At 39.0% G+C, this 22,513-nt stretch overlaps 1 protein-coding gene across 3 annotated transcripts in view; it reads left to right on the top strand.

Moving 5' to 3' along the window:
- The window catches only part of LOC137298950 (low-density lipoprotein receptor-related protein 1-like), a 158,475-nt gene that overhangs the window by 53,097 nt on the left and 82,865 nt on the right, over positions 1–22,513 (top strand). For all 3 annotated transcript variants that reach the window (XM_067831342.1, XM_067831343.1, XM_067831344.1), the window contains exons 3-4: positions 19,960–20,091; positions 20,844–20,969. In XM_067831342.1, coding sequence (XP_067687443.1) covers positions 19,960–20,091; positions 20,844–20,969 — 258 coding nt within the window. The remainder of the gene's footprint in view (positions 1–19,959; positions 20,092–20,843; positions 20,970–22,513) is intronic.

Consider the following 22,513-nt stretch of genomic DNA (forward strand, 5'->3'; position numbering starts at 1 on the left):
TGGGATTGTGTGATGTGGACTCCTCTCCTGTGGATCTTTCATATTATTTTTGGCAACCCGTTCGAGTTTGTATCATGTGCTCCCCTTGACCTTGTATTGGTGTCTGTAGTTTATACTAGTATGTGGCTTATTGAACAATGCTAATTAGGCTCTAAGACAGGTGGCAGACTACACAGTAATGTTTGATTTTGTCATCAGGTCTTGACTCAGTCACACTTAATTTGTATCTAACACTCCAGCCTGGAGCAGATGAGAAAGTCGGCCATTTTGAAATTACAGGGATGGAAAACCATTTGGGTTTATCTCCGGAGGGAGGAAAAGATAATTGGACTTCGCACTAGTAGAATTATATTCGATCATCCAGTAGGAAGAGACACTCTTGCTTACATTGTCTAGACACGACATGTTTTCTTTATGACTAATTTACAAGACTTGCACATTTCAAACGCCCAAGGCATAAATGAGCTCATCCTCAAAATAGGTTGAGGAAGTATTTTCACAGAACTTACTTGCGGATTGATAAAATCTATCTGAAGTTTTATCCAATTTTAGACTATTGGAGCCTGAACAAATCCAGTAAATAACTATCCTGAAGTGTTATGTTTAACAGACTCCTGTTTTCTGTGAAAGTAGTCCTGGTCAAAGACATGAAAGCTAGTTGCAAGTAAAATTGACCTGATTTTATAGAGGCAAGGAATTGGTTTCAGTTGATGAAAAGAAATATGACAGACAGCTGTTAGTGTTTTTTGTCTCGGATTCATATTAATGCTTTTGTATGGTTTGCTATTGAGAGGGTGTAGGAAATGTAATGAATGGTGTGAAAAGAAAAGTAAATGATTGACACTGCCTCCATATTATCTGAAATTGCATCTGACTCACATAGAATTCTGCTTTCTGAACTGGACACAATCTTTAGGAAATTCATATTCGATGACACAGCATCATGTACGCATAGATACCACTGCCAGTACAACTGCAACTACCTTCCTTGTGGAAGGTAGTTTCTGTTGTATCACATTCATCAGGACTGATCTTATTGATGTTGGAAAATCTGCTTGCTTTATACTTTCAATCATTGATTCCAAGGGTCGACCGGAATTGGACGGAAATGTTTCACATCACAGTCACACTTACCTTTTTCATGCATGCTTTTGAAGTTGCTCAGTCCAGTTTCATTCATTCAGGTATTTTTGGGGGTAAGTAAAAACAAACTCTCATTATAGTTGCAGGAGTGTTAGATTATGCCCTAATGTTTTTGTGAGAACACAGTATAATCGCTGAAGCAGGAACTATATTATTAGTTCTTGTGCCAAGATATTTCATCTGGAAAGACCTTCCCAAAAAACATAGACATTTCCAGGTTTAAGTTATAACACGTTTATGATTTTGGTTTCAGTTGTTCACCTCTTTTTAAAACTGTTGAGTATAGTTTTAGCAAGCCAAGAATCTTGGGCTTATTTAGGATTTGAACAAAGGATGATCCCAACATATGGAAGGGACATAACTCTGTTTGACTGGGCCACCTGTGCCTTCCTGAAATTTCTGTAAGTTTAGTGGTTGCTATAACTGATCATTCTGATGTCTTTTTGTCAACATTCAAAAGCAGGAGAAGTTGTGAAGTGGGGTGATGGAATAGCTCAGTGGTTAAGCATTTGCTTGTCATGCCAAAGGCCTTGGTTTAATTCTCAACATGGGTAAAATGTGTGTAGAGCATTTCCACAGCTGTGATATTGTTGGAAAATTGCTGAAGCAGCACATTTAACGTTTGACTTATTTATGGCTCAGTAGTCAAAAGCAAATTAACTTTCAATTTTTTTCTGTTAAGTTTGGGAACTTTTATATTGCATATTCTTGATGAGATCAGGTTTTACTAGAGGAATGATCCTGTAAGCCTGCACTCTAGCTGATACTGGCCTGTTGAGTGGGAAGACATGTTTCTCAGGTACACATGTCATTTAGCGCTGAGAAGCCTTGAATGGTTATATTGCAGAATTCATGGGAGAATGTTGCTACACATAACCATTAGTCAGACGCAAACATAAATGATGTCATCAAAATACTGTTTCTTCACAGATATTTTGATAATGGATATGTTTGTAACTGAATAGTCTTAACTGGCGTGTTGTATGACAATGAAAACTTTACCAAATCAGTGCATAACATTTGCATATTAACTGTGCACGTTTGGTGCAAGGGTATTTTGAGAATATTTATGAGAAACATCACCAGCTAATCAGCAATTCTTATTTCTTATAGTTTGATCACTACGTCTAACATATTTACATAACTAGTGTTGAAAATAATTACACATGCTGACAAGTGAAGACAGAGGTGTTGTGTAATGTGACACCAGATCACCATTACTGCTCCAGCAGTTTCTATCGACAGATGTTTTAGCACTCATGTTTTAACACCTGCCATGTTGTTGTGACATAATGTTTACCTAAAACTGTCTATTGTAAGTCAAGAGCGTCAGACGGATTCAGAGAAAGTCATCTTGCAGCTGTTCCCGAGACACGTCTGTTTTGATCTGTCTGTAAGTGGTGTTGACCTTCACGAAAGAGTTTAGTAAGTGGTTCTTGAGGTTTTTATAGCAGTTTTCCCCACCCTATTAGTTTATGAGATATAAATGTGGGGTACCAATTTTGATCTCATTAAACCCCTCAAACAGACTTTTGATATAGTTTAGAAGAGTTTGTGAGCAAGTACTTATGTAGTGCATGCCGATGGAGAGATATTTTTTGGGGGGAGTATGTCTCATAAGGTGATGACATTGTATTTGTACATTGTACACATTGATAGGGTCTCAGTATCCATTTTCATTGTGAAGGACGAAACAGTGTTATTCACTAGTGATTTTAATTTCTTAGTGAATGCCTGATTGAATTTGAAGCCAAAAGTTTCAATTATGAATGAACTGACTTGATCTGCTTTTAAACTGTGGAGAACCCACTCACATTTTCCTTTCTAACCCCCCACCCCAACACACACCTACCACAACTACCTTACCTCTACCCCTACCACTACCCCGCTCTCTTACCACCACATTTCCCTTCCTTCTTAACACAGGATGAGTACATTTTGGCATATGGTAGCTGATGTGCTTCTTCTACAAAACTGTTGTGTGAATGTTGTCCATAGGACATGGGAATCATTTGCCTCTGTCTGTTGATTGGTCTAGACAATACCAGGAGGTGCTAGACCTTGGTTTGGGCATTCCCCGCATCTCAGGTGGGGTCGTCCACACGAATGATGACCTTTGAGGGCTTTGTTACAGTGCAGTGGAATGATTATAGGTCACGAATCTCAGATATGCAGACTCTGGGCCCTGAGAATTGTAGGCAGAGGCCATCATATGCTAGCAGGTCCATAGGCAGAGGCCATAATTAATGCTAGCAGGTCCATAGGCAGAGGCCATAATTAATGCTAGCAGGTCCATAGGCAGAGGCCATAATTAATGCTAGCAGGTCCACAGGCAGAGGCCTTAATTAATGCTAGCAGGTCCATAGGCAGTACTACAAACAGAGGTCACCATATACTAATCATGTCCACAGGAAAAGGTCGTCATACGCTGAGAGATCTGTTGACAGAGGTCATCATATGCTGAGAGATCTGTTGACAGAGGTCATCATATGCTGAGAGATCTGTTGACAGAGGTCGTCATATGCTGAGAGATCTGTTGACAGAGGTCATCATATGCTGAGAGATCTGTTGACAGAGGTCGTCATATGCTGAGAGATCTGTTGACAGAGGTCATCATATGCTGAGAGATCTGTTGACAGAGGTCATCATATGCTGAGAGATCTGTTGACAGAGGTCGTCATATGCTGAGAGATCTGTTGACAGAGGTCGTCATATTCTGAGAGATCTGTTGACAGAGGTCGTCATATTCTGAGCGGTCCATAAGCTTAGATCCACTGGCAGGGTGAAGCAATATCATGAGTGTGTGTGGGTGTAAATGCTTGTGTTCATTAAGGACCGTAAACTTGATATTTTTATCACTTAAGTGTTTTCTATAAAAGCTGTATCAGCAGGCATTAATCGCCTTGATAATATTGTTGCTTGAAGCACCTTAACAAGTGCTTTCCATGTTTAACCCTTTGATTGCCATGCTGTTTAATGAAGTGAAATTTCTTTTGAAATCGTTAGGAATCCCTAGAGAGAGAATATGGTTTTCTGAAAATCAAAGAATGAAATTTAGAAGATGTTTGTCAGGCCAGAATGTTTGCTTTGGATTATTTGTCAGCTTTTCATATGATTCATTACTGAAGTAGTTGTGTTGTGTTCATATGATGATGACGCAAACCAGAACATAATGACTTGCAGATGAGCCTATCTGATGCTCGGGAAAATGTGAAGTGTGGATTCAAGTGACTGCATGCTGTAGTAAATGAAATCCCTATGTGCTACTGTGAATCTCATTCACTGTTGCTCATGCTATGAACCACTGGTTCCACTTTAGTGTATTATATAGCCTGTTGTCACTGTGAGCTGCAACCTGGCTCATATTGTCTGTTATTGTAATCAGAATACGGTGATTGCACTGAAATCAGGACAGACCTAGTGTGGCTGGTTGACACCAGTAACTTACTATTAACATAGCTGACACTGCCCAGGGGTGTTGTTCATTTACCAGAGGTAGCCTGTCTGTTGGTGTCCTGTAACAGTCGTAATACAGAGGCAGTGAAGTAGCCTTATGGTTAAGGCATTCACTCGCCCTGGGTTCATTTCCTCACATGGGCACATTATGTGTATAGCTCATGCCAACTCACTTACTCCCTTCTCATCAAAACAAAACTTGAAGGATATGTTTATTTTAAAGATGTATATTTGATATAATTTATCAGATAGAACATAGGTAAATGTCAGATTAAGGTGGTGTTGTATTGGATAAAGTGTTCACTCGTCACACCAAAGACCCGGATGTGATTCCCCACATGTGTTCAATGTGTGAAGCCCATTTCTGGTGTCCCTTGCCATGACATTGCTGGGATATTGCTAAAAAGAGGTGAAAAACAAAACTACCTAACTCACTTACTCACTCACTCACATCACTCTTGCCTGATGTAAAGATGGAGATAAAGCAGACTTCAAACTAGAAATACTGTTTCTACCAGATCTGTTAGAAAACCAGGAACTGTATGTCCTCAGCTGTTTACTTGACAGGCAGAAGGAAAAGAAAAGTGATCATTTACAAAAATATTCTTTACAAATTTGTTAAACTGTCTATAACTACAGAAAAAGTGTTTTTTTGCTGTAGGAATATTTGAATGGAAGTAGGAAGAGCACCATGATAAAACTGATGTCTTCCACACATGTTGCTGCTAGTTAGATGCATGTGCACTCCAAGTGTAAACACTGCACTCTGTTTGTGGCAGAGAATCGCTCAGGTAGATGGGAAGAGCACTAAGTGGAAACACAAACCAAATTTGTAATTTTTATCTGGAGCTGGATGCTGATGGCAGTATGCTTCAAATAGCACTATCAGCTCGCTTACCAACTGTTGCTTGCTTATCTAGCAAAGAGAAGTCTGTACTTGGTAGCAGACTGTGTCAAACTGAGCATCACATGGGGATGTGTAAGAGGGGGAAGAGTTGCACAGTCACCTTCCTCACCTTGCAGACAAATATGCTCCACTGAGTGAGTGAGGGAGTTTAGTTTTACGCTGCACTCAGCAATATTCCAGCAATAGCGCGGCAGTCTGCAAATAATCGAGTCTTGACCAGACAATCCAGTGATTAACAACATGAGCATGGATCTGTGCATTTGGGAACCGATGACGTGTCAACCAAGTCGGCGAGCCAGACCACCCGATCCCGTCACCTTTTATGGCAAGCATTGGTTGCTGAAGGTTTATTCTAACCCGCACCTTCACAGGTCATATGTTCCACTGCAATATCCCCATTTGGAATGATTTTGTTTTGTAATAGAACTAACCCGTGAAGGTCCCAGGGTAGAATAGGCCTTCAGCAACCCATGCTTGCCATAAAAGGTGACTCAGCTTGTCGTAAGAGGCGACTAACGGGAGTTCCCAATTACGCAGATCGATGCTCATGTTGTTGATCACTGGATTGTCTGGTCCAAACTCGATTATTTACGGACCACCACCATATAGCTGGCGTAAAACTAAAACTCACTTGCTCACTGTAATAGAACTGTCAACATGCTTGCCATCAAAGGTAACTATGCCTGTCGTAAGATCAGGTGGTCAGGCTCGCTGATTTGGTTGACACATGTCATTAGTTCCCAATTGTGCAGATCGATGCACATGCTGTTGATCACTGGATTGTCTGATCTAGACTCGATTGTTTACAGACCGCCGCCATATAGCTGGAATATTGCTGAGTGCGGTGTAAAACTAAACTCGCTCATTTATTTTTGGAGGCTAAATCTGTTTCTAAATCTGTTTCTTATTCTAGACCAACTTTATCTGCTATTAGATTTCTGTCAGAATTTAGGAAGGATTGGTCATATGACTACACACCAGAGAGAATCTTGGCATCTAACATTTAATTTTTACAATCTTGGGAATGTCTGCCTACGATTTTGGAAAGTGGTTTAGAAATACCACAAAGAGCCTTGAAATTCATATACCACAAAGTTACAGCTTATTTATCAGAAGCTCTATTTATTTGTAGATGAAAATCAGAATTGGTTTATGAAAAATGAATAACTCCTTTTTATTTTTGTTCTACAATTGCTCATTCATCTTGTCAGTTGAACAACTAAGTTTTCTGGAGCAGGCAGAGTTGCTATAAAATCCAGGCACAATTCCAGGGACACTACCCTTGTTCTCCAAGAGCTTCTTGGGGCAAATTGGAAGCACATGTCACGAAGATGCTCCTGACTGTTAATCAATATCATTTTAACAGTTAATTGATGTTTATAGATGATCAGGTTTAGCTGGGATGTGAGTCAGTCCCCATACGAGGACCATGGTCGGCCTGCAGGGAAGAACAAATGTGATAGAAGGGGATGTGATATAAGGGGCATGACCCAGGCGTGATCAGGTCAAGGTCATGAACAAGGTCAAGAGAGATTGCTCAGAACAAATGTATTCATAATTCCCCAAATTTGCAAATTAATCCGTAAATTATATTTAAACAGATGCATAATTCATGATGTTTACATGCCCACAAATCAATTTTATTATGTATTGTATCAATATGTGTGATTACTATAAGAATGTGTAAGAATGCACTTTGGATGATTTCTCAAAGTTGGTTCTTCTAAAGGTCTAAAAACTCATTCCATCAAAGATGTTTGATAGAAGTTTGTCCACATTCCTGTTACAACAACTTTTTACAAGGAGAATAAGAAATTCATTGTTAGCACATATGGTATATGCCTTCTGTCACAGTTGATGAACAGCATGTCTATAAATGACATTTGAAAAGATAGTTTCCTGTATGACACATGATGTTCAGCAAGGTAAATGAATAAGTCTAAAATATTATGTGAGTTTATGTTAATAGTAAATGTTGCTTATGCCTTCTTGACAAAGGGTTAAGGGCAAGGCTTGACATGTTGTGGATATATAATTGAAGATCCTCCTTGTTATTGTTACATTCAACTTAGAAACATATGTAAGGACTCTCATTTAAACCTGACCCTGATGTTGCACATTTTTAAAGCCAGAATAAACAGGTTGAAACATCAAACAATGTCATGGTGTAGTGAACATGCCTGGAAAATTCTATCTTGACACCGGATTACTTTAATGTTTGTCTTTTGTGACGGAGCAAATGTGATCGTCATGAATGAATCATGTAGTATCCTTTTTGTGTGATGAGAGAGTGAGTCAGTCCAAGAACTATTAATGTCATTCTGATGTACATAGATGCATAATCTTCTGTTTCGTACTGGGATGACTTGATGACAAATTGTCACCACATATCACATGCTCTTGGGCATCATTTTGATGCTACTCTCACGTCCCACATGCCTGCCTGCACTCACTGACTCACTTCTCGCACGCACTCACTCACTCCTTGCACACACGCACTCACTCACTTCTCGCACTTACGCACTCACTGCTAAATCTAGGTTTTAGTTCTGTGTAATACAGTGTGAGTGGGTAACCCTTTGAACTTCTCAGCATGAACTGGTCTTTGGTATTTTTGTTAGCGGCATTTAATGGCATCTGCTGACTTGATTGATGTAATTTTGTTCCCAAGGGAGGAGATGAGTGCTTGTGATGTCAATCACTGGTTTGTCTGTTCCAGACTTGATCATTTATAAACTGTCTTCATATGAAGCTGGAATATGTCTACGTGCTGTGTTAACAAATACACAAACATATGTAACAGTTTTTAAGAGAGAAAATCAGTACTGGTGAACTTCTGTACCTCAAATTTGAGCTGTTGAAATTTTCTGAATTCTCATTAATGTCTAATATTGTCATAATCTTTATTTTGCTGTACATCATATCAAATTACACACACACTGCCAGTCTTTATTGCTTTATTTTGATTTCCTGAAGTTAAAAATGTTTTTGAAGCAATACTCGCATAGCATTTTATCTTGTGTAAACGCCATGAAATGGAATGGCTATATTTATGACATTGATTCTTTTGCTGCTTTGATCATGTAGTAGAATTAATTTTCTGCCTGTGCTTTTCAGAAGTGAGTTTGCTGGAAAAGTTTCTTTTTTACATGTTACAAAGTAGACACTTGTCCAATCAGGAATACTGATTTTGTCTTGTCAAGCAGTGAATATGTGATGCGGTGTGATTGGCTGGTGTGTGGATCTTGACTCATGCTGAGTTTGCAGTGTGATTTTCTCTACAGTTGCATGATGGGACATTAAACATACCTCCTGGTGGACAGATTCAGTCAATTTGTTGGGTTGCTGAACAACACAATTAATCAACAAACAAAAGTGATCGATCTTACATCTGTTGAAAATGTTTGCTTGCAACATATTGGGAAATCATGGATTGGTAATATTTAAGACCAACCAGTGATAGACACATTACTTTTTGAGGATGGCATCTGCCAAGCAGACTTCTTTGAATGTCATTTAGAAGTGAAAATACATAAGAATGAAGATTTTTATGGATATCAACTTCTTTATGTGAGAACACAACGTTTCGGAGTTAATGCTTAGTTAATGCTTACTCCTTCATCAGGTGATCATTAACTCCGAAACGTTGTGTTCTCACATAAAGAAGTTGATATCCATAAAAATCTTCATTCTTATGCCAAGCAGAGGTTAATGAAAATGACATGAAAAACATGGATGACTGCAGGGTCTCTTTGAGTTACTGTACATTTTCTTGTCTTTTCTAATGATTTGGTAGTCTGCTCAGAAACATCGATCAGAAAATAAGTCTTTGGTAGTACGTACTGATGCAGACACCTGGACACAACACATTTACCATCTGACTGAGATAGGATGTCTGGCTTAAAAAAAAAAATGTTTAGTTGGTTTGAATAAGGAAATGAAGCTAGTTTTCTCAAAATGAGCTTTTGTAACGTTCCTGTGCTTGTCTTAGGAGGTGACTATCAGATGACCTTTGTGACTTGACTCATTTTGACTTAATTGAATGCAAGCATCTGTTATGTAGCTTGAATATATACCGAACAGCAAAAGAAATACAAGTTTAAAAAAAAATGAAATCTCAGAAAAGTAAATGTTCAGGTTTATATCTTCTATTTGAAAAAATTTGACCAAATAAAGAGTTGCATTTCCGTGTTCAGTATGGCTCAGTATGAACCTCATAATGAGATGTGGTAGGGTAGGCTTGTGGTCAGAGTTTTTCTTCATCAAGACCTGAGTTCAACTTCCAACATAGGTACACTGTGTGAAGGCCATTTTTAGTATACCCATTTTGATATAGCTGGATTATTACTAAAAGGGGCAAGAACTCATCCTTAGTCTCATGACCACATCGCGTTGTTCCCAAAGTGCTGCCTCGCAGTCAAGTCTCGTTAATCCAGCATCAACGAGGATATTGGATTAAATAAATGAGACCAGGTTACGATTATTCAAGCCGATTGTCAGATAAATGGAGTTCAGATTAATGAGATTTGAAGGTAGTGGTTATGTGCAGAGTTGGCATCCTTAGTTTCCTTGTAGGTTTGTCCATATCATGTCCGTTTGGTTCCTTGACATTACCTCCTGTACCACCTGTACTGCCTGTATCACTTGTATTGCCAGTCATACCTGTACCACCAGTATTGCCTGTCATACATGTTCCACCTGTACTGCCTGTATCACCTCTACCACTTTCATTACCTGTCATACTTGTACCTCCTATACTGTCTCTATCCACCTGCACCACCTGTATTGCCATGATCACCTGCACCACCTGTAGCACCTACAGTGTGTGGGGTATACAGCTGACATGGTGGTACATTGCTGGAATACTGATTTAAGCAGTGTTAAACCCATTCCACATACTTCAACTAAGTTTGACATCTGCTCTCATCAGACAACCCAGACATTATAAATAGTATATTGCAATAACTGGATCTGTAACAACCGTATCGTGTTTCATTTTGTGGTTGCTGTCTCTAATGGCTGTGCAAGCCTGCTTGAGAACAGATAAGGTGGCTCTGTCTGTTGACTGCTTGAATGACATCATACAACCTGACCGCTGGACCATTATTTTCTGTGGTTTGTGTGATCCTGACTAGAGTATTTACAAGTTTCTGTGATATAGTTGGTATATTTCTGACTTTGTTGACCAGATGCCAAGCCCCTTAACATAATCACCTTCTGTCATCAGAGTCCACAGATAGCAGTGTCAAACTTCCCAGAATTCTAAGTGATTTTTATCCTGCATCAGATGTAAAGACTGTCTTTTTACCTTTGACACACATTGTCGGAAGAATTAGGTCTCCATCACTCTACTCTGTACCTGAAAGGTCAAGCAGCCAATCACATTTCAGTTTTTCTGTTTGGCAAAGATTCTGTACATGTTAGCCTGCTTGGCAGGTGCTCTGATTGTAAGGTGAAGGTCACCCTTATAAGTTTTTTCTGCTTAAATTGGTTCCCTTTACAGTGAAATTCTGAAAAAAGCAACTTCTGTTCAGTGGAAATTTGATGTTCATCAACAAATTACTGCAATGCAGTGATGATGATAAGAAAGTGAAAATACAGGCCTCATCATGGAGTAAATAGCTGCTGGCAGTCATGGGAGTGGATGGACTTCTTATATCTCAATCATACATAGTCAGTTGATGAACACATGAATACGACTTTCATCTTTTGGCCTAAGCTTCACAGTTTGGTGTATATATATATTTTCAACATCTATATAGTTTGAATGAAAAGCAAATCTGTTAGCAACCAATCAGACATGATAGGAACAACTGCCAAAACATGATGGGTCATTGACCATTTCCTACACACAACAGTGATATGTGCTCATGCATATTTCATTTCACCTATTGAAGTTCAGCAAACAAACAACTTTCTGCCATTCTACTGACAGGGTTGTTTTGTCTGTTTGTCTTCTAAACCAACTGTAAGATATTTATACCGGTGAAGATCTGGGTTAGAATTGGTTTTCAGCAACTCATGCTTGTCGAAAGAGATGACCGTTGGGATCGTGTTGTCAGGTTCACTGACTTGGTTGATGTGTGTCACTCTATCACAGTGCTTGGAAAATGGCAGAGTGTGGCATTGATGAAAAACATCACAAACAAAAAATGTTTTGGGTCCTAATATAAGATTATTGTTGTGGTACAAGCATTATCTCGTACAACAGTTCTGTGTTCCACACTCAGAGAAATAGCCGTTCACATACCTTGAAATATTCCCTGATATGGATTAACCAGACCCTTGAGGTAGCCAAGTTATTACATTTACTATTTATATTTATTTGATTTGCTAGAAAACAGTCTGCATTTGTTCCACATGGAATCCAGCCAAGATTTTATTTTCAGTGTATAATGGAAGATTCAGACCAAGTGTCTGGCACACGTTTTGAGAAACCAATAAATTCAATTTCTTGATACCACAGGGATATTTTGTTAGTCATTGTGAGGGCATGTGATACAATGAATTATTCAACATACTTGATTTTGAACTGAAGAAGTACAGCAAAGAGCTGCATAATCTCCCCGTGTGTTGTGTCACTAGGGGGGTCTATTGGAGTGTGGCTCTACACCCCAGAATACAGGCAGAAGTAGTAGTACTTCCACACGTATTGATTATATGCTGCAAGCGTAAGACATTCTAGAGGCGTATCAAGCACAACTGTTTGAGAGTGTTTTTATCAGTGGGCCCAGTTTGTAGTATGTTTGCCTTTCTCCTACATGGCCTGTGTTCTTTCCTTACTGAGTATGCAGTTTGTTTCATTGAAGAAAAATCAGAATTTAAGGTATGAGTTGTCATATTGTTATCTTATGACAGTTGCAATGGCGTGGATGTCCTGTTAATCTAGGGTGGTCGGTTGGCATCACATTGTTGCAAGAACCTGTCTTCAGTGGACTTGAATATGTTGTTGTGATTCTGTTGTGAAACAGCAAAAAAAAAGTGCAGTTTTTGAAAAAAATCTCATAAGAGTAAACATTCAAGTTTGTCGTCTATTTCAAGAACTTGAAAAAAAACCCAGAGTTTCTTTTTTTGCTGTTCAGTATAGCTGAGTGTGACAAAACACCAGAGTTAAGTTTCTTTTGTTGTTCAGTATATTTAAGGCACTAACACAGATGAGCTGCTAGCTTGGTGTGTAGTCACACATCATACCTTCACATCTTTAATACACAGAAACATATCCCTGTGGGCTTGCAGATGACGTGAGTGAGTGAGTCGAGTAGCCCTGTGGTTAAATTGTTTGCTTGTCACACCAAACACCTGGGTTTGATTCCCCAGATTGGGTACAATGCACCAAGCCCATTTCTGGTGTCCATGATATTGCTGCAATATTGCTGAAAGTGGCATAGAACTATTCTCATTCACTCACTCACCCCATTCTAGGATGCAAAAGCAGGTCACTTGCTCACCTGTGAAAAGGTGCATATTCTTCGTCATCAAAATAGGAGGCTGAATCTTACATCTCTTTTGGCAGTGATGCATCACTTTTGGAAATGTTCTCCTTAGCAATGGGCACTCTTTCATTTGAAGTTACGAAAATGAAGACATTCAAGTGGAAAGATGGACGTGTTCGTAAGACTTCATTCTAATTCTCTGGGGTAAATATTCTAGCTGGGTAGACATAATGAGATCCATTGCAGAAGCGGATTCCCTACAGCGATCTCACTGCTTAGGTTATTGTAGGTCCCATACTTTAATGTAAACATACGATACCTCTAGCACTCACTGGCCCAGCTGAAATGGCACCATGGTTGACCATGGTCAACCACGGCTTACCACAGTAAACCATGGTATTACCATGGTTTACCGTGCTAAACCGTGGTCACCAACATTTCTAGACCATGGTAGACCATGGTCTAACATGGTCATCATGGCAGACCATGGTCATTATAGACCATGGTCACCAGTAACCATGGTAGACCATGGTCTCTTCCATTTTACCATGGTAGACCATGGTCATCACAACTCATGATCACCAGAAACCATGGTAGACCATGGTCATTGTCCTTTTGCCATGGCAGACCATGGTCATCCTAGACAAAACCATGGTAAAACATGGTGTTCTCGTTCAAAGCAGTGGTTGACCATGGTCATCTCATGAAAGTCCATGGTAGACCATGGTCATCACAGAAAAATTTTACATTTTAAACTGTGATAAATAAAAAATTTAAAAGGGGAAACCTGATGGTTTCATGACTCTGTGTTTCATTTATGAATAACAAATCTTGTAGGTCCTTGTTCTTACATTTGTGTGCATTAAACAACTAAATCTTAACACCTCAGTGAGTGTTAAAATGTAGTGTGATTTAATAAAAAAAAAATAGAACACGATGTCATAAAAATAATCATAAGCGGAACTATTCACTGATTTTACTAATATTTGCTGCAGAGATACACAAACAAACAACTGACGTCTTATACTCTGGAAAAGCAAAACAAAAATAACCCTGTGTTCATCTGAAAATATAATAGACATGGTTTATTTCTCCCGATCCCTTTGTTAAAGTTGTCCATTAAACTGTGTAAATCTCGTCTCTCTCTAATACTAGTTTTTGTGTGTGGGTGCCTTTTTCTTCTTGTTTTAAAATAAACACAACAAACATTGTACGACAGAAAAGCTAAACAATGTCTCAGCAATATAGACAGTTCAAAGAAAAACTCACCTTTTGTTAATAGCTACGCAACTAGTTGATACTGTAGAGGTTTTCTAATTGCCCTGAATAGTGATATTTAATCCATAAAGTACAGACCCTGACGCAAATATATCCAAGAATACCCATGTAAGTCTAGAAAATATGGATTGTAGATTCCCTTAACTTCAGGCTGCAAATGAAGAAAGTCCGTTAAAAACCGTTATAACTTAAAAAATTGTGTAGCACAAGGTGTCAAAGTTCACGGTGCCTGTAAGGAAAGATTCAGTTTGTTCTCAGATTGTAGATTCCCTTAGCTTCTGCGAATGAAGAAAGTCTCAGCGCTCTATTTCATTATATTATTATAGTATTATACTATAGTATTTTCAATATGAACTTTTTTAAGTAAAATATGTTCATTTCAGAGACTAGTTGTTAGTCATCCATAAAGTAAAACTTTGAAGTACGCTGTCTCTTTTCATTGAATTTCTCCCGTGATTTTCTCGATCGCAAGTGAGCAGATACTTATAAGTACGTCTTTCGCATTGTTTATGGTGAAGCAAAAACATAAAACAGTAAAAACAACAAACAATTCACTTGGTACTATAAACAGAAAGAAATGTTGAAAAGAATTTTGATATCGATTTTTTTTACAGCTTTCCAAACACGTACGTCGATCTACCCGTTGAAAAAAAAATCAGTGCTCTCCACTTTTGAACACATTTCACTGTCACATTCTGTTCACCACGTGCAAATACGACCATTAAGAAATTAGGTCAATTTTGACTAATGAAATTAAATTTATGGGCGGGGATATGTACATAAACTGTCCTTCCACAGATCGATCAAATCGGTCAAGGGACGTGTGCACACAGAACATCAAGTTTTCGCAATTCCCACCGTTGAAAATAATACGACATAAATATTTATTCAAATTTCGATGTTTATGCCGAAATACTGTAATTCTAGCCATTATTACATCGTAAGATTAGAAATTATCCACTGTTGTGAAGTAACACGAACGCGCGGTACATGGCTCCGATTTTCGCGCCAAACACGGCCACGCCCTTCGTTCTTCCGTAATCTATTGCGACTTCATGAGCGCTAACCGTACAGCTTATTTATTACATATGCAGTTACGATTATGTTCCTGGTCGTAGTAGATCTATGTGTATATATCTATGAAAACGTGTTGGCTTTAATTTTTTTCTTAAAAAATACGTTTCCACTTCAAACTCGCACCATTCCGGGACAAGCCGAATGGGGACGATCTCTTCGCGGCACGATGCCATTGCTGCTAGTGCTATGTGTCACGTAGACCTGTGTGAGCGCGCAAAGCGAGCGAGAGGCGCCAAACACAACTTTTGCCAACAGACAACGATCTAAGCGAAGAATAACCTAACGTATTAGCGATTCACGGATTTGGAGGATAATCCAATGTTGGATATGTGAAGAAGGAATAGACTAGATTTATGCTGATGGATACGTCTCAGGTTGATTTCCAATGGAGATGAGCACGAGCGGTAAGTAAACAACAGCAATATTGAAATCGTTTTGAGTGCCCCGATATTTAAATTGTTTTGAGTACCTTAAGGTTCGCATACGAACATAGGTAAAGGGGTAAGCAACACTCTTTGATTAGAATGACGTAAGACAATGTAACAATAACATATATAGCAATGTATGAAGTGTTTATGTCGTACATTCCCAGTGAATATCTCTCAAACGGAAGGAATAATGTGTGATGAACGTTAATTTGAGGTTTTATGTAATATGTTCCGTTCATTTATGTTAAGACACGATCAGTATCTAACGGTACTTTAAAAACCGTTATGACTTAAAAAATTGTGTAGCACAAGGTGTCAAAGTTCACGGTGCCTGTAAGGTCAGCCTGAAAGATTCCGTTTGTTCTCAGATTACACACACAATAAAATACACTCAAATGATCATAAAAGGGAGGTAATTGCTATAGGCACGTTTATGGACATTCCATTTTCTTTCTATCGTATAAATTTGTATTCAGCTTTGTGATAACTGCTGTTTGTAAACCAATACTGAATGTGTCAGTACATTTTGCCATTCATTTAACGTGGAAATAGGTTCAAATACTTTGAGATACGTTTTTATCAATATTATGATAGTGCTGATTATTATAAGTATTATGAAATTTTATGCATCATTTCAGAATATTGTATTTGGTTATGAATGTAGACAAGTGATTTGGAAGCCAGTTTTGTGTTTTGACTTCTATTGCATGTTTTGCTACCGATATACACTCTTCACATTAAAAGAAAGTGATTCAAAGTCATTAATGTATAGAAATGTTTTTAAATAACATGATTTAGTATAATACTCAGGTGAAAAAATATCCGAAGTATGGGAAAATACTTAACATTTTTTCAGCAGTTATAAATATACAATTAAACAACACAATTTCAATATTTGCTTAAGAACCTTTGAAATGGGGAAACACTGTTATTAAATGTTGTTTGTGTGTTTTTCAGATTTCCACTGGACAGTTCTGAAGAAATGGTACTAATGTTGAAACACTGAAGATTAAGTTATGTTCCAGAGCCATTTGCTCTTCAAACTGAAGACTTAGATTCGATTCCTCTCCTGGGTACAGTGTGTGTAGCCCCTTTCTGGTGTCTGTCGCCGTGCTATTGCTGGAGCATTGCTAAAAGTGGAGCAAAACTAAACTCAGTCAGTCACTCACTCACGCACTATCCCTGAAGCAATGTGGGTATCTTCTGTGATGTCCCCACAGCTCTTCGTGAAGGTTCTTCCAACATGTGTGTATAATCCTGTCTCGTCTGAGAGAAATTGTGATGCCCCCTGTACAACTTCCAGGTAGATGATTTGGGGCACGCCTGTAAATTCTGTGTTGATCGTGACTCTCATTGTGTCTACTTTTAAATCAAATAGTCTAATGGGATTTCTGAAATTGTATATTACTGCATGAAATGTTGTTCCGAAAGAGTTCATTTTCCTGGATACAGACTGAAGGACATCCCATTTCTGTTTTAAAATAATAAATAATAATGTCTTCTGAAAAAAGATGAACATGTCCACATACCATTTTTCCTCAGCAGTGTAACTGGATTTATAATTCTAGCTGCACAGGATATCCCACAATCCCTGTGAGCTTTCCAACAGCTATCGTCAAATTGTCTTTCATTTAAATCTGAGGCAATGTTCGTAATAAACTTTGTCTTCGTAATGTAAACAGTTTGTTTTCAGTGCATGGGTCTTTTTTATGTTAATTCTTTAATATTTGATATTCTAATTGATTTCTATGCCATGGTGTTTGTGCTATATCAATTTTCTATGTAGGTTGTGGTGTGATATGGTTGGTTTTCAACATGGTCTCAATAGCCAAAGGTTATTCTGATGGTAAACTGTTGTGCAATCTAACGAACATGCTGTACTTACTATGGTCTCATTTTTTTCAGTAGTAATAAATGGTACACCATGGTCTCCTTTTACCATGGCAAACCATGGTACACCATGGTCTCTTTCTGCAATGGTAGACCATGGTTTTACTTAACCATGGTAAACTGTGGTGCCATTTACTACCACCATGATGTTTTGTTACCATGGTAGACCATGGTTAACCATGGTCTTTTTTTGCCATGGATGACCATGGTCCACCATGGTCTTATTTTATTCTGGTTTACCATGGTTTTTCTTTTACCATGGTTTACCATGGTACACCATAGTCACTTTTTACCATGGTAGACCACGGTTTTATTTCACCATGGTAAACTGTGGTGCCATTTACCGCCACCATGGTCATGCTACCATGGTAGACCATGGCTTACCATGGTCTAATCCTGCCATGGTTGACCATGGTAGACCATGGTCTTACTTTACCATGGTAAACTGTGGTGCCATTTACCGCCACCATGGTCTTGCTACCATGGTAGACCATGGCTTACCATGGTCTAATTCTGCCATGGTTGACCATGGTAGACCATGGTCTTATTTTACCATGGTAAACTGTGGTGCCATTTACCGGATGTGGTAAGCCGTGCTAGACCATGGAAACCATGGTCTGTGAACCATGGTCTACCATGGTATACCATGGTATACCATGGTTTTTTCATGCTTATTTCAGCTGGGTGAGATCGCTGATGAGGGGAATTCAAGGATGTCTGTATCAGCTTCACTCACAGAAGGGACACTCAGATGGCTTCTGTCAATTACATCACATTTTTGAGCAAACAACATTCTGAAGACCCTTGCGTTCATGTAATGGCTTATGCTTGCAGCCTATCACCAGCAATGTTCTTTATGATTAAAAAGAATCTTGTTTCAATTTGACAAAATTGTTGGAAAAAAGTTTAGAACTGTGTCATTTCCTTTTTGCTTTGAGTTGAAATATTGCTGATAAATGGTAACTGATTCTGTTAATGCCACATTGGTGGAACATAGCTTGTGTGTAGGAGTATAGATTACCAGCATTAGAGGAGAACAGTGCCAACAGCGTTGTTAAGAAGACAGAAGGAATTTAATCTTCGTTTATCAGCAGATGGCACCAGAGCCATTTCTGAGATTACCATTGCACATTATGATTGAAATATTTTCAATATGTCATTAGTCATAGACATGTTTCTGAAAAATTGGTTGGAATTGGTTCAATAATGCCCCGCACTACCCTTGCTCTATGCAGAGTTGTGTCCCCTGAGCGTGACAGGTATTTGTGATCACGGGTTGGAGGGTTGGAAGACTAGTCATCTCCTCAACTGTACTTCTGGGTTTATGAAGGTAGCTGAGGTACACTTGAGACTTTCTTCTCATATCATACTGACATGTGGGGATATAAAACTATTAGACACTCACTCACTCACTCACTCACTCTCATTCACTCTCATTCACTCATGTCTACAACCTGCCTGCAGTTTGTGTTTGATGATAGGAGATGGTAGCATTCTGACTTATACATGTGTCCAAGGCAAGAAACATAATGATGGTCGACTTGGTTCTACATTGTTGTGTGGAGAGAATCCCTGTTATCATTGTTCACTTGGTTCTACATTGTTGTATAGAGAGAATCACTGTTATCACTACTGACTTGGTTCTACATTGTTGTGTGGAGAGAATCCCTGTTATCATTGTTCACTTGGTTCTACATTGTTGTATAGAGAGAATCACTGTTATCACTACTGACTTGGTTCTACATTGTTGTGTGGAGAGAATCCCTGTTATCATTGTTCACTTGGTTCTACGTTGTTGTATAGAGAGAATCACTGTTATCACTACTGACTTGGTTCTACATTGTTGTGTGGAGAGAATCCCTGTTATCATTGTTCACTTGGTTCTACATTGTTGTATAGAGAGAATCACTGTTATCACTGCTGACTTGGTTCTACATTGTTGTGTGGAGAGAATCCCTGTTATTTACTGCTGACTTGGTTCTGCATTGTTCTACAGGGAGAATCCCTGTTATCACTGCTGACTTGGTTCTACATTGTTGTATGTTGAGAATCATTTCAGATCACAGTGTTTTCGTTGTATGAAGATGAGTGAGTGAGTTTAGTTTTACACCGCACTCAGCAACATTCCAGCTATATGGCAGCGGTCTGTCATGTGTCAACCAAGTCAGGGAGCCTGACCACCCGATCCAGTTAGTCGCCTCTTACAACAAGCATAGTCGCCTTTTATGGCCAGACTGGGTTGCTGAAGGCTTATTCTACCCCGGGACCTTCACGGGTTTGTATGAAGATAGCCATTGCATGTCAATACTATCTCGATTCTACACTTTTGCATGTTGTGTTTTTTCAGTGTCGCTGTGCTCCCATGATACATTCCTGTGCCCAAATGAGACTGAGATTGGCCACCACTGTATTCCACGCAGCTGGCTCTGTGATGGAGACGAGGACTGTGCAAATGGGGAGGACGAACTTGCAAACTGCAGTAACTATGAGCCTTTTCTCGGTTTTAATAATGTTGTTTGATATATCCATGGAGCATTAATCATGAAAGTTGAAAAGGAAATGTTGACAAGTTCAAAAATCCTTTATGGAATAGTTTTTACACCAGAAAGCAGAAATTGTTGGGCAGAATAATTATTCATTGATTCATTCCAGGATCTTCTCTTTAATGTTTGAATCCCAGACTAATGACAAATCCTTGTCCTGTCATCAACACTAAATCCATGCTCAGAGGTGTTGCCAAGGTGGTACACGACTGCAACATGTCACTGTGTTCTTTCAACATATATGAATGCTAACACCTTGTTGGAAAAGTTGAGATTTTCAGTAATGTTGTCATTTGAGTCAGCATCATAGATCTCAGCACTTTCACAACATGACATAATTTGAGGGTTGCCGTCGAACTAAAGCTGTGTGAAACAGGAACATTATTTATGTAGTGCAATTAGTGGTTTTACCTTATACTGCCATCTTTTTTTGTCCTCAGTCCTATCTCCTCATTTGTCCATGTGCATAGTGTGGCCACATGATCTTTACAATGTTGCCACTTGGTCTGCACAGTGTTGCCATATGGTCTGCACAGTGTTGCCATATGGTCTGTACATTGTTGCAATGTGGTCTGTACATTGTGGCCACATGGTCTGTACTTTGTTGCCATGTGTTCTGTATATTGTTGTTTTGGTGTCTATATATTATTTGGCATGATTGCCATGATCAACATGTTGACTGTTTCAGGCACCCCTACCTGTGAAAATGGTCACTTCCGTTGTCTTAAAGGCACACCGTTTTGTGTAAAGGAGGGTTATGTGTGTGATGGTGAAGAAGACTGCAGTGATGGCTCCGATGAATCCCCACAAGAATGTGAGTTTGCTCCCCTGTTTATCACTACAAAACATTGTAGCTGCAGAAATCTTCATTTGAGAAATCATTAGAAATATATTCAAATGAACATTAGATCAGTTGAAGTTTAAACTGATTACTTTGAGAATACAGCTATTTCTGCCCAAACTGGAATAACCTCCCTTTCCTTGTCTCCCCTGTAATTTATTCAGGTGTTGCTTTCTTCTTGGCTAGTATAGAAACCCTGATTAATTAGTGGGTCTCACTAATGAGCCATGATTAATCCCTCCATGGCATATGTGCCTGTCTCTGTCCATATCAGTGTATATCCTGTTTCATTGTCAGTCTTCCTAAACAGATGAGTTTGAAACAGTTACTGTAGCACAGGAAGTGGAGTGGGTAAGATTGGGATGGGATGCAAGTTGAATCATGATGATTGATAGAAGATTAGAGTTTGTGTAGTAAATGAAGGACATTAAGATTTTATGGCAGCTTCCCTAAATACCTTTGTAAATTCCTTTGATGGGTTCACATTGAGATTAACACCTCAGTATTGGCCAGGTTTGTGTGTTGTGTGCCCTGTGTGTGACTGTGAGGGTAGACAACTCTGTATTGGTCAGGTTTGTGTGTTGTGTGCCCTGTGTGTGACTCTGAGGGTAGACAACTCTGTATTGGCCAGGTTTGTGTTTTGTGCGCCCCATGTGTGGGTGTGAGGGCAGACAACTCTGTATTGACTGAGTACCCCACGTGAGATTGTCAGGGTAGACAAATCTGGATGCCCAGTGCAATTTATCATTACCCACACCATGTGGTTTTAGTTGAGGCCTTGACAGCTGGAATATTGCTGTCAATGGTTGTCAGCTCACTTATAATGGAGAAAGGGATAATAACATGACATATTTGATTCTTCATGCACATCTTATTTCCTGAAATGTTGTATTATATCTTCACAAAATGTCTGCTTGTTTGTAAGCTAGACGTTGGGTATTTGTGTCTGCATGAAATAGTGCATGCCACATGATTAACTCAGTTAAAGAATATTAGGAAACTAAGAGTAGTCATGTGCTTGGAAAAAGTCATGTTCAGAACTAACAGTTTAACTGCAATGTACTCTTGATATCGTGTATGTGTAGCAGTGTTAAATGTATTGGCTAACCTGACCAAGTGAGAGTAGCTGTTGTGATGGTGTGCATGTCAGTTGTCCATCTGAGTCAGCCTCCTACATACACCATGGGAACATGAGGCTACATCGGGTAGTCTTCTTTCCACTCAGCTTGTGGCAGCTTACTCAACAACAGGTTTCTATGTTGCAAACTAATAATACAACAGACATTTGACAGTTTTTTCTCTTATTTAACATGCAGTGGCTGCCTGTGAATGTGTTTCAGGTATCCTGTGATAATAGAGGGAGAGACAACAGTAATGGAGAAACAATGGTCATTTGGAACAAGTTGAAAATAATGTTTCCTCTAAACATGACTAAACGTGTACATGTAGGGAACAGGTTAAAATGTCAAAGGACCACACAAAAAATTAAGGGCCTCAAACCCCTAGTCAAAAGAGCT

This window comes from Haliotis asinina, chromosome 10 (assembly GCF_037392515.1).
Source record: "Haliotis asinina isolate JCU_RB_2024 chromosome 10, JCU_Hal_asi_v2, whole genome shotgun sequence".
NCBI classification, from domain to species: Eukaryota; Metazoa; Mollusca; class Gastropoda; order Lepetellida; family Haliotidae; genus Haliotis; species Haliotis asinina.